General features: G+C 40.0%; 1 protein-coding gene across 1 annotated transcript; it reads right to left on the bottom strand.

Annotated features, from left to right (window-relative positions):
• Nucleotides 1–8,505: 8,505 nt before the first annotated feature.
• Nucleotides 8,506–10,301, bottom strand: LOC146635457 (lipocalin-like). Its single transcript, XM_085350565.1, has 6 exons — nucleotides 10,021–10,301; nucleotides 9,338–9,477; nucleotides 9,173–9,246; nucleotides 8,939–9,052; nucleotides 8,753–8,854; nucleotides 8,506–8,654 (listed from the first exon to the last, which is right to left on the bottom strand). The coding sequence occupies exons 1-6, from the start codon at nucleotides 10,114–10,116 to the stop codon at nucleotides 8,626–8,628; spliced, it is 555 nt and encodes a 184-aa protein (XP_085206691.1). The 5' UTR covers nucleotides 10,117–10,301; the 3' UTR covers nucleotides 8,506–8,625.
• Between the last annotated feature and the right edge of the window lie 3,558 nt (nucleotides 10,302–13,859).

The raw sequence follows: 13,859 nt of genomic DNA, 5'->3' as shown, positions 1-13,859 counted from the left end.
CGCTCTTAGAGTTCAAACCTTCGTAGAAACATAAGTCCAGTATTATGGAATGAAACCTAAAGGTGCATTTGAGGGTGCAAAACGTTTCGTCGGCATTGTTGTGTTTGTTTGGGAGAAAACTTCCAAACATACAGTACAGCACTTCAGAGTTACACTGCTAGTGATCGAAGATTTATGTAAATTCGACAAGCTAAACGCATTCTGTACTGTACAGCAGGAGTCCCCAACCTTTTTGCACCACAGACCACTTTAATGTCAGACAATATTTTTAGGGAATGACCTTTAAGGTGTCGCGGATAAATACAACAAAAGAATTAAAAAAAAGAAACTGTGGTATTTTGTAAATATAATAATAAACGTGACTTGAGCTGTGCGCCAACAACAATGACAGTGACATCCTCCTCTCTGCTTTTTAATGCTCTCTGGTCGCTATGGTAATGCGTAAATAGTTCTTTCAAAATAAGACACACAACTACAACCATACATTTCACACCGGAGGATCAACCCTCGCGGAACGGTACCAAAAGACTCACGGACCGGGACCAGTCCGTGGGCCTATTAGGGACCGCTCCTGTACAGGAGACACTGGACTAGATTGATTGACAATGGTCTACAGCAATCAGAACGCACAACGCGATGTACTGTAAAAAAAAAAAAAAATCAGCGAAACAGCAAGTGTCACTTTTGGCCACGAACAATTTAGGGGATGGTGAATTTTTTTGAACAAACCCAGAGTGTTAAAAACCCCCCACTTAAAACCATTTTTATTTCTCAGCAGCATCAATAGTAACAAAAACGCAATTTAGTTTTCGCTGTCAAAGTCGATTTAACCGAAGTTACGTGTTTACGGCTAGTGTGGAGGTCACGTGTTTCCGGTTACTGTGGAGCTCCACAGTGGCTGCAGCCAGGTGCTCTTGGCTAGGACTAGGACACGCTTCAAAGAAGTGGAGGAGAGGTAAATGTGTTGTAATCTCATGATTCTAATAATACTACAGATATCTGGAATATACATTCAAAGGTAATTCTAACAAATATAATGTTTAATGTAGCCTTAGAAATGAAGCTTTCCGTTGTCTTTTTTTCCTATTTCCGTTGTGCTTTGTGTGCTTTTGCAGCGCTTTTCTTTTTGCAGCGTTTTTCTTTTTGTAGCATTTTTCTTTTTGCAGTGCAGCGTTTTTCTTGAAGTTGCAGTGCAGCATCTTTCTTTTTGCAGCGTTTTCCTTGTTGCAGCATTTTTCTTTTTGCAAGTGTTTTCTGAAGTTGCAGTCTGTTTGGCCTCTCAGGGCCACCGTAGTATCTATTACTATAGTGTCTGCGTGGCAGACTGTGGGGATGTGAGGAATGAGGATCCAAAATGCAGGACTTTGTAATGAAGGCAGTGCGTTTATTTACAGTGGTGTAATGATCCAAACAACAATAAATCCCCCAGTGCGATCCCGACCCCTGTTCCATGTCTTCTCTCTTATCCCGTGCTCTGTCTCCGTTCCCTGTGTACCGTCCGTGTGCTGCTTCCTGGTCTCCACAATTCCTCCAGGGGAAACACGCATACAAAGGCAGCCATGAGTACTTAACCTAATGGCAGACTGGCACTAACCTTGCCTGACGGGAAGTCACTCAACGATCCAGCGTCGAGGAGCTCTCAGCCACACTGTTTAGTAGCTCCTCTGACGAGTAGGGATGGGTATTGTGTAGGTTTTATCCGATACCGGTGCCAAAATGATACTTTTGAAACTGTGCCTGTGCTTAAACGGTGCTCGAACCGGTGCTTAAAGAATAAAGAACGCAAACTTTATCCAAAAACTTTTCGCAGTCATGTTTTTTTCAGCAAAATGATAACAAATTTTGTCTTTTCTGTCAATACAACATAACTTCTTTGGTTGGTTTGTCATGAAACCTGTCCTGTTTAGCTGTTTAATTGCAAAAAGATAATCTAATTAGCCTTCTCTGGAGCTATACGGCATTGCTCTTGGCTGATGGCCAGTGTTGGGACTAACAGGTGATTAAGTAATGCGTTACAGTAACTACGTTATTATTGTGGTAACGAGCAAGGTAACTAGCTATTATGCCAAAATCAGGAACGCGTTACTCGTTACTGGGATTTAGATAGGCTCGTTATTCATTACTTTGTGTGGTGGCTATCGCGGAGCTTCCACAGATTCAGTAACATTAGCAAGTGGTGGAGGCCAGCAGGTGGATGAGGAAAAGTGAGGCAAGAGGAGAGACCTGAAGCGGCCGCCCGTCCGAGTGTCAGGTGAGCTGAACTTCAGGTAAGAAGTTATGACCTGCAGTCTATCTGGGTCAGACATAAACCAAGTTTAGTTGGAGTTTATTTTCGTTATGCTGACTTTTTCGTACTGGGTGCTAGCTAGCACGACGGGGTTTCTATACAGCTGGGTGGGTGCTATGTTACTGATGTTGAACTTTATTTTGTTCATAAGGTTAATTATTAGATTTGCCAACCGTCCCCTGAAAACCGTCTTCCACAGCATGTCTTTATCCTGTCTTCCTTCTTTCACCCCAACCGGTAGGAGCAGATGGCCACCCCCCCTGAGCCTGGTTCTGCCGGAGGCTTCTTCCTGTTAAAAGTTTTTCCTTTTTACTGTCGCCAAAGTGCTTGCTCATAGGGGGTCATATGATTGTTGGGTTTTTCTCTGTATCTATTATTAATAGATACAGAGTATGATAGCTAAGTTTTCAGCTATCATACTATTTAAATAATGACAGACAAAGCGTTTCACGCAATTACCTATTTATACTGTCTTTCAGTGCTTCCCCAAATTGTGTAACAGCAATTCCTCATTATGAAAATATTTCATCAAAATATTGATAAAAATATCGAAAACAGAAAGTGTGGAAGGAAAGCTATTTATTTAGTTTATTTTTGTGATTTAGTTTTAATATTTTTAATGTATCTTTAGTTTTTCTTTTTACACCCAATACCATTTGGAAAGTGTCTGAGTTGCAACAGCATTGCGACAAAAAAACTGTGAAAAATACCCACAATGGGAAAGCATCAGTCACTATACCTTACAGTAACTCCTCTAAGGGTCGTCAGAACAAGATATTCCATGAGTTAAAGTTGTTGTTATTATTTATTAAAGCCTGCTCTTTTTTGTGTGTGGGTAAGTTTGTTGTAAAAAAAAAAAAGTCAGCAATGATAAGAAAGTCTTGGAAAACCAGCAACTACTTTACAATAACACTACAATACTTTATGTCAATACTACTTTGATTTATTTGAATATTTAGTACTGTTAGATATTTTTGTAATTTAACTATTGTTAAGGTTCAAAAATTGAGGAAGGGTACAAGAGGTGATCGAAGAATAACCACACTGGTCCGGCCGGGTGAAGTCAAACGATGATTTTAATTCACGCGTGGGAAGATCACTAGAAACAGCAATTGATCTTCAACTTACTAAAAGCACAAACAATTATTTTATAACATCAGGGTTTGATTACTGACGCCCCTTCATGCGTCACAGATACATTTTATACATAGATCAGATCAACACCACAATGACTTTTAACACAGTTCGAAAGAACATCATCTTCTATTTTCATGGCCGGCACTTCCTGTCTACCTTTCAGTTCTTGTCTTGTTCCTCTTTCTTGCCGAGACAACAAGGAACGGTTCCTCTTTTACCGAGACAATTTTGCAGTTACAACCAGACATGACTAACCTCTCTCCTCTAAATAAATCTAACTAATGTGTGTGTGTGTTGACCTCACTCAGCCTCTATGTCACCTCTCGCACTTCTGACCTTTTACCAGACCAGAGGCTCACTGAGACTATGTGTATGTCTTCTACTAAATAAATGTTTTAACCAAGAACCTCTACTAAAAGTTTAATATAAAAATGACCTGATATAAGTGTTTTGTAAGCATGTATTGCAATCCTTCTATGTTCTAGTTTTCCCTCAACATGGATCATCTGAACAGTCACGTCAGTGAAGCTTAAGACCTTTAAAGAACCTGAACATCAACTCAAATAAGCACAGATATGCAATATGTATAAAATAGTTATAACTGCATCTGAAATACAAAGTTAACATCATCATAAACATCTTAAGGCCATCTTAAAGCTATCTGTTACATTGTTAAAGCAATGATCATACTGCAGATTATATTATGCTGGTAAAATACTTTTTGTTCATCCCCACACTATTGATACAAGGCCAGACACCAGCAGGGATTTGACTAAGATCCTGGTAGGGGAGATGTACACTGGGTCCCTCCTCACTTTGTGGGTTGTAAAGAGTAGGTTCTTTGTGTGCTGTGTTACTATTTGCATGTATTTGTTTTGCATTGCATATATTCCTTTGGGGTGTGGTGTGTAGTTTATACTGTATGACTGGTATGGACAGACTTGTCATCTTCCAGGCATTACAGGTTGCCCTGAATCTCTATTCAAAATCCATATTTTAAAATGTTTGTTGTAAAATAAAGTTAAGCTTATCTGTGTTTTCTGCAACACTGTGTTATTTTCTGTTGTCTAACATGTGTCACCATCATCATTACATTTTGTTCGATATGACATTGCTAATTGCATTATGTGTTCATGTTATAGATAGTAGCTGTAGGTACACTCAACAAAAATATAAACGCAACACCTTTGTTACTGCTCCCATTCCCCATGGGATGGACGTAGAGACCTAAAATTCATTCCAGATACACAATATAACCATCCCTCCCAAACAGTGGTCACAAATCAGTCCAAATGTGTGGTAGTGGGCACATCTGCTATATTGAGATAATCCATCCCACCTCACAGGTGTGCCACATCAGGATGCTGATCTGACATCATGAGTAGTGCACAGGTGTACCTCAGACTGCCCACAACAAAAGGCCACCCTGGAATGTGCAGTTTTTTGCGCTATTGGGGGTCTGGGGACCCAGAACCGGTCAGTATCTGGTGTGACCACCATTTGCCTCATGCAGTGCAACACATCGTCGCATTGTTCAGTGATGACGCGACGAATCCTACTTCCGGGTCTAAAGTAGTCTGCGTTTAATATAGCTTTTGTGTTGTTAACATGCTTAATGTTATGTATTTTCTTCTATTTGATCTCAAAAAGCTCCTAAAACAGTCAGCGATCACTGTTGACCTCCCTCGGCTTTTATTACCGCTAATCATTTATTTAAGCTCAGTTTTTAAAACCTTAGGATGTAACTACAGCCCAGCCCATGCAGCAGTATATGAATGACTAACCCTCGTATTGTGGATGGATTATCTCAGTTGTTCTCCTGGCTGAAGTTTGGTCCTTTTACAGCATCCTGCCATGCGATTACATTTGTTCCTGACCACCGAGAACACTCACATTAACTTTTTTCGAGTGGAAAAAAAAGTTAGCTTGTTTATATTATGCTAACATAGCTGTGTCGCTAGCGGAGCACACATCGTTATATACCAGCTAGCCAAACTTCAGTAACCCTACAAACGTCACTGCTGTTTAGTTTTCTGTCTTCATTTATGCTGGAAGTGATAACGGAGCTGTACGTTTGAATTTGTTTCCAAAACAGTCAGGACATGCTATATTGTATTTAGATAGAAGCTAGCGAGCTAACTCCCTGCTAACTTCTAACTCCGTTAAATGTCATAAATTCCGTTTTCATGGATGCCTGGATGTTAAACTCAATTGTTACACCTGGTAGAGCAGAACGCTGATCATTTTATTAAAGATGAAAGACTTTAGACAGTTTTTCAACTCTCAGTAATGCCATCGTGATCGTTTGATATATGGACCTGCAGCGGAGTTTAGACCCAGACACGGCTAGTGACATCAGACTGAACAACCGGATTGTGGCCTGTGGAATGGGGTAATAGGATGGCCAAAGGAGGAGATAGAAGCCACTGACATAAAGACAAGAAAGCTCCTTACCATGCATGGAGAGTTTCACCCCAAGTCCAGCACCCTGAGGCTGTATGCTAAGCGGAAGGAAGGGGGCCGGGGACTGGTGTGTGTCAGCACCACAGTCCAGGATGAGACAACGAACATCCAAGAATACATTGGGAAGATGGCCCCAACTGACCGAGTGCTCAGTGAATACCTCAGGCAGCAGAAACCCAAGACAGAGGAGGGAGACGAGGAACCATCATGGAAGGACAGGCCCCTGCACGGTATGTACCACCGGCAGATAGAGGAGGTGGCTGATATCCAGAAATCCTACCAGTGGCTGGACAAAGCTGGACTGAAAGACAGCACAGAGGCACTAATCATGGCAGCACAAGAACAAGCTCTGAGTACAAGATCCATAGAGGCTGGGGTCTATCATACCAGGCAAGACCCCAGGTGCAGGCTGTGTAAAGATGCCCCAGAGACAATCCAGCACATAACAGCAGGGTGCAAGATGCTAGCAGGCAAGGCATACATGGAACGCCATAACCAAGTGGCCGGCATAGTGTACAGGAACATCTGTGCCGAGTATAACCTGGAAGTCCCGAGGTCAAAATGGGAGATGCCCCCAAGGGTGGTGGAGAATGACCGAGCTAAGATCCTGTGGGACTTCCAGATACAGACGGACAAAATGGTGGTGGTAGACAAACATGAGAAGACGGCCGTAGTGATTGATGTAGAGGTTCCGAATGACAGCAATATCAGGAAGAAGGAACACGAGAAGCATATAATCTGTTTCTTAGTGTATTTTCTTTAAAATACGGTGTGTTTTTAATATCTTAAATCTATTAATCCATAATTATGTGATATGGATATTAAATACTTTTAGTGGAACATAATGTCACGGTTCTGGGTCAGTTTGACCCAGTATTTTGAGTTGTCATGTTTTTGAAGGTTTAGTTTAGTTCCAGGTGTCATTTTCTGTCTCTCTCTCTGTCGAGTCTGCGTCTTAGTGTGATGGTTTCTTGTTCCTGTTTTATTGTGAAGGTCTGCGTCTCATGTGAGTGTGTTCAGTTTTACCTCTGTCTTGTCTTGTTGATTATTCCCAGCTGTGTCCACCACCTGTGTGTAATTCCCCTGTGTTTCTCTGTGTATTTAAGTCGTGTCCTCTGTCATTGTAGTTGCTGGTCCATCTGTGTTTCAACCCTGCTTCATCTGTGTGTTTCCCTGCTGTCTACCATCGTCTGCCTCTGCTCGCCCATCCTTCATGTTCGTGTTCTGGTTTCTGCGCTGTAGTTCAGTTGTTTTCCAGTATAGTTTAGTTTGTCTTCGTTTGCCATTTATTCAATAAACCACCTTCACACCCGCAAAATAAGAAGACTTTGTTCATGGATGAAGATTATATATGATATGAAGGATAACCTGAGACAGGCCTGTAGTCTTAAAAACATCTTCAGCACAGAGGATCATTGGCTGTGCTCTTCTCTCCCTGGAGGTGCTGTAGGGATCCTGCTGCCACAGGAAAGCCTGCAGCATCCTGAAGGACACATCCCACCCATCACCTGTCACAGCTGTTACCATCAGGAAGGTGGTTCAGGACCATTAAAGCCAAAACAAACAGACTGAGAAACAGCTCATACGCCAGGGCTGTTGTATTAATAAATACAATCGGGGGATAAATCACTGTGAAAACACAACATTCAACTGTGAAATATTTTCCATTTAACTGTGCAACATTCTAAGGACTAAATCACTGTAAATCAATTTACATATTGCATCTGTAAAGCGATCTACTGTGCTGCAGCATTTTTTGCAGGAAGTCCCTGGTAACCCCAGCTGCCAGCGTTTTCCTGTAAAAACAGCAGGTTTTTTTTTTTTTTACAGTGTATATAATATTCTAAGGACTAAATCACTGTGCTCCAACCGTATCCCCACTTGTTTGTATTCTCACTTGTTCATATACAGTCTTGTATATACTATATATATATTTATTTATTTTATTTATTTATATTATTCAATTAAACTAGCAAATAAAGAAAAAAGAAAAAAAATCATTTCAATTCAATGTTATTTATATAGCACCAAGTCAAAACAGCAGCTGCCTCAAGGTGCTTTATATTGTAAGGTAAAGACTGCACAACAATACTGGGAAAACAGAGAAAACTCCAACTATCATATGACCCCCTATGAGCAAGCACTTTGGCAAGAGTGGGAAGGAAAAACTCCCTTTAACAGGAAGAAACCTCCAGCGTAACCAGGCTTATGGAGGGAAAACCATCTAACAGTCAAATGTTTGATCATTTCTGAGACAATCCTACACTTGTACGGACAAATTCAGGTATGAAAGTATGAATGTTTTGTGTGTGAAATTCACTGTTCATGAACGAGGCACTTAGAATGTAAACAGCATTTTAATGTCACAGCTATTTGAGCTGAGGGTAACTCTATCAGATGGAAGCAAATACTATTTTTATAATGGGTCTATCTGATGATTATTTATTAATCTTTCAACAGTCCAATACTAGAAAACATTAAAACTATTACAAATTCACAACGAAAATGGTGATCACAGTTGTGGAGATAGAATCGTGTGAATGGGGGAAATTTTGGTTGTGTTGTTATGGATGTTCTTCAGTTTATTTCATATAAAGGATGAATAATGAAGAAAAACATTCTAGATTTTTGCATTTTTATTGTTAAAAACTGCTCAAGATGTTGCTCAGTCACATTTCCATAAGAGATGGTGTAAGATCTTTATGCAGTGTCGGTGAGACGATCTTGCAGCAGATCAGTCAGGCAAAACACTCCTGCGGACACTCCTCTGTAGAAGGAAAAATGGAAAGTGTACGGTAATCAGTGCACATCAAGTTGTATTTCAGGCTATTTTTATATAGAACTTCACCACCAATGTAAAAGTACCGGTTTTAGGAAGATGAACAATATTTTCAGGAAGGATGCCGGACTGCAAGCAGAGCTGGTTGAACTTCTCCTTCACCTCAGCGCTGAGGTCCAGACTACGTCCTGTGAAACCACGTGATGTAAATCTGCTGCAGTGGCTGCAACTTTACTTAACAGTTTACTGAACACAGCTAAATGCAACTTTACCATATAAGTTGTTTTCAACAAAGGTTTCATTCCGTCCGGTGTTGATGTAATGATTCAAGGAGTACTCGTCAGACTTCCCATCGACCACACGCATTTCAGTCGCATACCCCGTGACTGACAAAAAGGGAAACAGCAGAAGAAAAGATGTGGAAAAAAAGTAATACTCAATGATGATGATGATGGAGCATTAACCGTGGTGGTTAAAATGTTTCCTGTCTTTGTGGGCGTACTCACAGGGAATGCTGTATGTGAATTTTCCAGGCACGTCAGTCTTGGATGCCACCATGTCTATTTTCCAACACTTATCGCTACAGGTGCAAAGACATAACATTAATCATCAGTGTAAATATTTTAATGCTATCCAAATGGTATTTGCTTTGTCTGTCCTCTCGCACTCACATAGGAAATGAGAAAGCCGCCTTAAAACCCCCATCTTCAGTTGGCTCAACCGTGGCCGTGCCAGACTTCATACTGGCTTTGCGACAGACGAACCACTTGGAGTTAGAGCAAACTCCAGTCAAGTACCACTTACCTGCAATCTGTGGACACACAAATGGAAAGAATTGAGAATTATACAGAAGCACAAGAGCTGTTTATTGTAACACTTTGTGTGTGTGTGTGTGTGTGTGTGTGTGTGTGTGTGTGTGTGTGTGTGTGTGTGTGTGTGTGTGTGTGTGTGCGCGCATTTGTAATACACTGAGGTATATTAGTTTTATTCATGCTACATCTTGAGAAAACATTTGCAGAATTTTACATCAAAGTTTGCAATGCTTATGTTTTGTTGTTCACACTCTGTTTTATATTTATATAGTTTTTTTGTTTGTTTGTTTTTAAAGCAATGGACAAAATAAATATTATCACGCAAAATCCAGGGTGAAAAATAACCAAGTAACTTAAATGGTGAAGTCATTATAGAAGTAAATTTTGCAAAGGTCAGCCTCCTGTAAAGACTGCTAAACTGTCTGGGGGGTGCCCTGCCTATCCTTGTTGGATAAGCTCCAGCACCCCTTTTCCATAAGACGGAGATATTTGTATGAAAACAGATGGGCGGTAAAATAAAAAATATTATGGATGACTCTCACCCCCTGTAAATCAAAGTCCGCCTGAGGTAGGATTTCAGAAGCAGAAACCATGAGGGAGCACAGTACCACTCCCAGAAGGGCGCGAAGTGAAGCCATAGCTGCTGAAGAGTGAAGAAATGATGATGGGGGAGTTCACAAATGAAGATCTGGAAGTTGCTGCCTGGTGACTCTTTATATAGAAGAGTGAGATTATCTCCCCACCAACCGGTTCACACAGTTTTTTTCTAAAGCTGACTGATTAGGAATCTCAAAGTTGGCTTTCCTTATAAGTAATACATGGTCTCAGTCAGACTGGACATGATCACTCCTACAGGAAGCAAAGTAAATGTACTATGATTTTATTTCACCTGTGAAATGATGAAAAACAGCAGAGTAGCTTACGCTAACAAAAGCGTGTTGAAATGTTTCATTTTCTGCTGTTTCATAGGTCAAAAGGGCGTTGAACCAAACTGAACCTGAACTGCTGCTACTGTTGTAGTGCAGTATCTGCTGTGTGGTTAATCATATAACATTTTGTACACAGCAGACAGAGGTTACTGGCACTTAAGTCCATCTGCTAGATAGCTTTAAAAATTGGTTAGGGAAGTGGCTTTGATAATACTGATACACGTTCTTTGCTACTGTGACAGGACAGAGATCCACCAGGGAATAGTTGTCAGGATAAAGAGCCTTCAGTTCTCTAAATATAAACTGGGTACTTGTAGGAAACTTTGGGAAGCGGCATTTTTCCTCATATCGTCTAAATTTAAGTTAGCTCAGGTACTTCTTACATACTTGCTCTACAGAAAGCCCAAATAAAGCCAAGGAGATATGTGAAAATAGGAATAGTAAAATATGCATCATAATCAGTTGTATGTGTCAACTATGTGGGCACCTCAGTCTTGTTGGCATGAAGAAAAGTTGTGTAATGTGTGCCATAAGAGCTGCAAAGACATCATTTAAACAGTAGTCGTCTATTAGTCATAACGTATCTCCTGTTAAATAGTTAAATGTCCGTTCTCCATCTCTGTCCTCTCACAGCTCGGCGTATACCAACTCCAGGTCCCCACCAGCAGCTGTGGTAACAATGGCTGTGCTCATCAACACACTGAAGCTGAGAAGCCACCGGTTACTATTGGCGGCTCCAATAGGGTTACCTGTCAACTGTGGACACATGAAAGGAAAACAGCAGAAGTTAAACAGAAACACAAGACAAGACAAGATAAGGCAAGTTTACTGGAACATTTCCTATTGATAGCTTTATGGAAAATTGTGTTTAAACAATTTTCTATTTTTATTTTGTTTATGATTAGATTTATTTTGAAAGGAATTTCAAACTTTTACATTTAATTTGACCTTTCCCCTGTTTTTCATACAGAGTGAAGACGAATGGATGGTGCTTTCTTTGTTTGTTTAAAGATAATGAATATAACTCTAAAGACGTCTTAAACCACCCCTCGTTTCTATATATTTTGTTATATAAATGGAAATGCAGTATATAAGACAAAAACTGAGCTTATATGATACTAAGGACTCTGTAAGTCAGTCCACCTTTATTATTCAGCACAGCCTTAAGTCTCTTAGTCAAGCTTTTTTGTATTTTCTGTAAAGAAGTATTCAGGAGCAGTTCTTTTCTTGGATGTTGGTTCCCTTTTATTCCATTCTCTGTTAAGATGTTTCAGTAATGTTGAGGTCTGGGGAGGCTAATCCATGACTGAAGTCCTGTGATGCTTCATACTGCATTAGCAGTTTGTTGTCATAGTGAAAAATGAAGCCACTGCCAATCAGACATTTGCATAGTGGATCAACTTCTGATGGTACTTTCCTGAATTCCATACCTATAATATGTTTGCACATGCTGATGAATATTTGCAACTGATTTTCCATCCAGTTCCTGTGTAATGTGACATACGCCAGTCTTTCTCCCTGTTTCCCTTCCTTAAGAATAGAGCCATCCTTCCATTGAGACTGTTTCTGATGAGGCTTCATTGAGCAGTAGATGGATCCCTCAGCTCATCTAATCGTCCTATTTCTTAACACGTGACTTTCAGAAACTGTTAATCTGCAGTAGCTCGTTAACTCTTGCACTTCTTTTTTTTTTGTAATCTCTTAGTTTCCTCATTTTGTTAAGGTGGCACTGCACACCAAATCCAAAGTCAACATACTTTTATGTAATGGAGTTGAACCTGTAACTGAGTTTGATTTAAACCAACCTAAGCAATTAAGTGAATGATGATGAGTAAAGGCGGAGGTCGTGGATGAAGACAGCTGTTGGCTTCTCGTATATTGCAGAGTGAGGTTGTGTTTGCGCATTATTATAAAACCATGTTCACTATATATTTTAGCTGCAGACAATAACATTATTTGTTTTGCTGTGCTGATGTTATTCCACTTTTTATTCCAAGACCCTCAACACAAGCCTTGTAGTCCAACCATATACAGACAAATAAATGGTTGTGGTTGTAACAGCTCATGAACATGAATCATTCCACATTACTTTAAAAATCATTGTAAACTAAAATGGAATAAATGAGTGTTTATATATAGTTTTGTCTCAGCTGTTTACACACAGTGTTTCAGTTCTTATCAGAGAGTCCCACCGTCTCACATGTGATGAACCTTTAGCTCTGTTGTAAGCGTTTTGTTAGACCAGGTTTCCCTCATTTAAAAAATAATCTCTCATTAGAAATGGATATGATGTCTAAGACATAGAAATGCTTATTATGGGTTCACTTGATGCCATTGAAAAGAGAGATGCACATAGGTAACGCGCAGGCCATCCGAGGTTTATCTTCTCACCTCGAGTTTGCGACACTCTCAGATAAGGACGCGCACATTTCTGCATGATCTTCTAAATTAGAAAAAGCATTTCACAAAACAGAAGCTGACCATCACAAAACACTCATCACAAACCAAAAATGGCTCCACTGAGTGTCAAATTATCACCAGAATTTACTGATAATCTAAAGACTCACATAACTAATTTTGTCTCATTTTGTCTTAGTTTGAGACATAAGTGCATGATTATAATACTGTGTAGTTAGATGAGACAGAACTGATGGTTCCTCTTAATTATCCTCTTCATTTTTCCTGAGCCTCAGTAGTGGTAGCTACCATGGATAGAAAAACAATGACTCATCTTAAATCTACCCAACCACAGACTGCAAATCTAAAAAAAAACCCAAAGAAACATACGGTGAAAGAAAACAGGGACTTTAACCGGGGAAGTACACACTCAGACACTGTTGACTTAATGGTATTCCTTATCTGCAGCTGGACTTTAGTCTGAATTACACTTTCACTTACTTTTACTGTTTTTTAAGCTATTAGGCTGCTTTGTGGCTCACATAATACTAAACTAAGATACTTTCAGTGTGAATCATTTGCACGAACACAGGCAGGATTTAAAGTGGCCTGCAGAACTTTACAGTCTCTGTCTCAAAACATTACAGGTTGCCCTGAATCTCTATTCAAAATCCATATTTTAAAATGTTTGTTGTAAAATAAAGTTAAGCTTATCTGTGTTTTCTGCAACACTGTGTTATTTTCTGTTGTCTAACATGTGTCACCATCATCATTACATTTTGTTCGATATGACATTGCTAATTGCATTATGTGTTCATGTTATAGATAGTAGCTGTAGGTACACTCAACAAAAATATAAACGCAACACCTTTGTTACTGCTCCCATTCCCCATGGGATGGACGTAGAGACCTAAAATTCATTCCAGATACACAATATAACCATCCCTCCCAAACAGTGGTCACAAATCAGTCCAAATGTGTGGTAGTGGGCACATCTGCTATATTGAGATAATCCATCCCACCTCACAGGTGTGCCACATCAGGATGCTGATCTG

The sequence above is a fragment of the Diplotaxodon limnothrissa genome, linkage group LG3 (genome assembly GCF_057381915.1).
Source record: "Diplotaxodon limnothrissa isolate DT_005_m linkage group LG3, D_limnothrissa_male_GT1.1, whole genome shotgun sequence".
Lineage (NCBI taxonomy): Eukaryota > Metazoa > Chordata > Actinopteri > Cichliformes > Cichlidae > Diplotaxodon > Diplotaxodon limnothrissa.
Note: the sequence above shows the minus strand (reverse complement) of the source record. Positions and strands in the feature narration are given on the sequence as shown.

Coding starts and splice junctions, on each gene's coding strand:
- LOC146635457 (XM_085350565.1), bottom strand. CDS start 10,116: ATGGCTTCACTTCGCGCCCTTCTGGGAGTGGTACTGTGCTCCCTCATG. Junction 9,247..9,337: donor GCGGCTTTCTCATTTCCTAT/GTGAGTGCGAGA, acceptor TTGCACCTGTAG/CGATAAGTGTTGGAAAATAG. Junction 8,855..8,938: donor TGTTGAAAACAACTTATATG/GTAAAGTTGCAT, acceptor GTGGTTTCACAG/GACGTAGTCTGGACCTCAGC.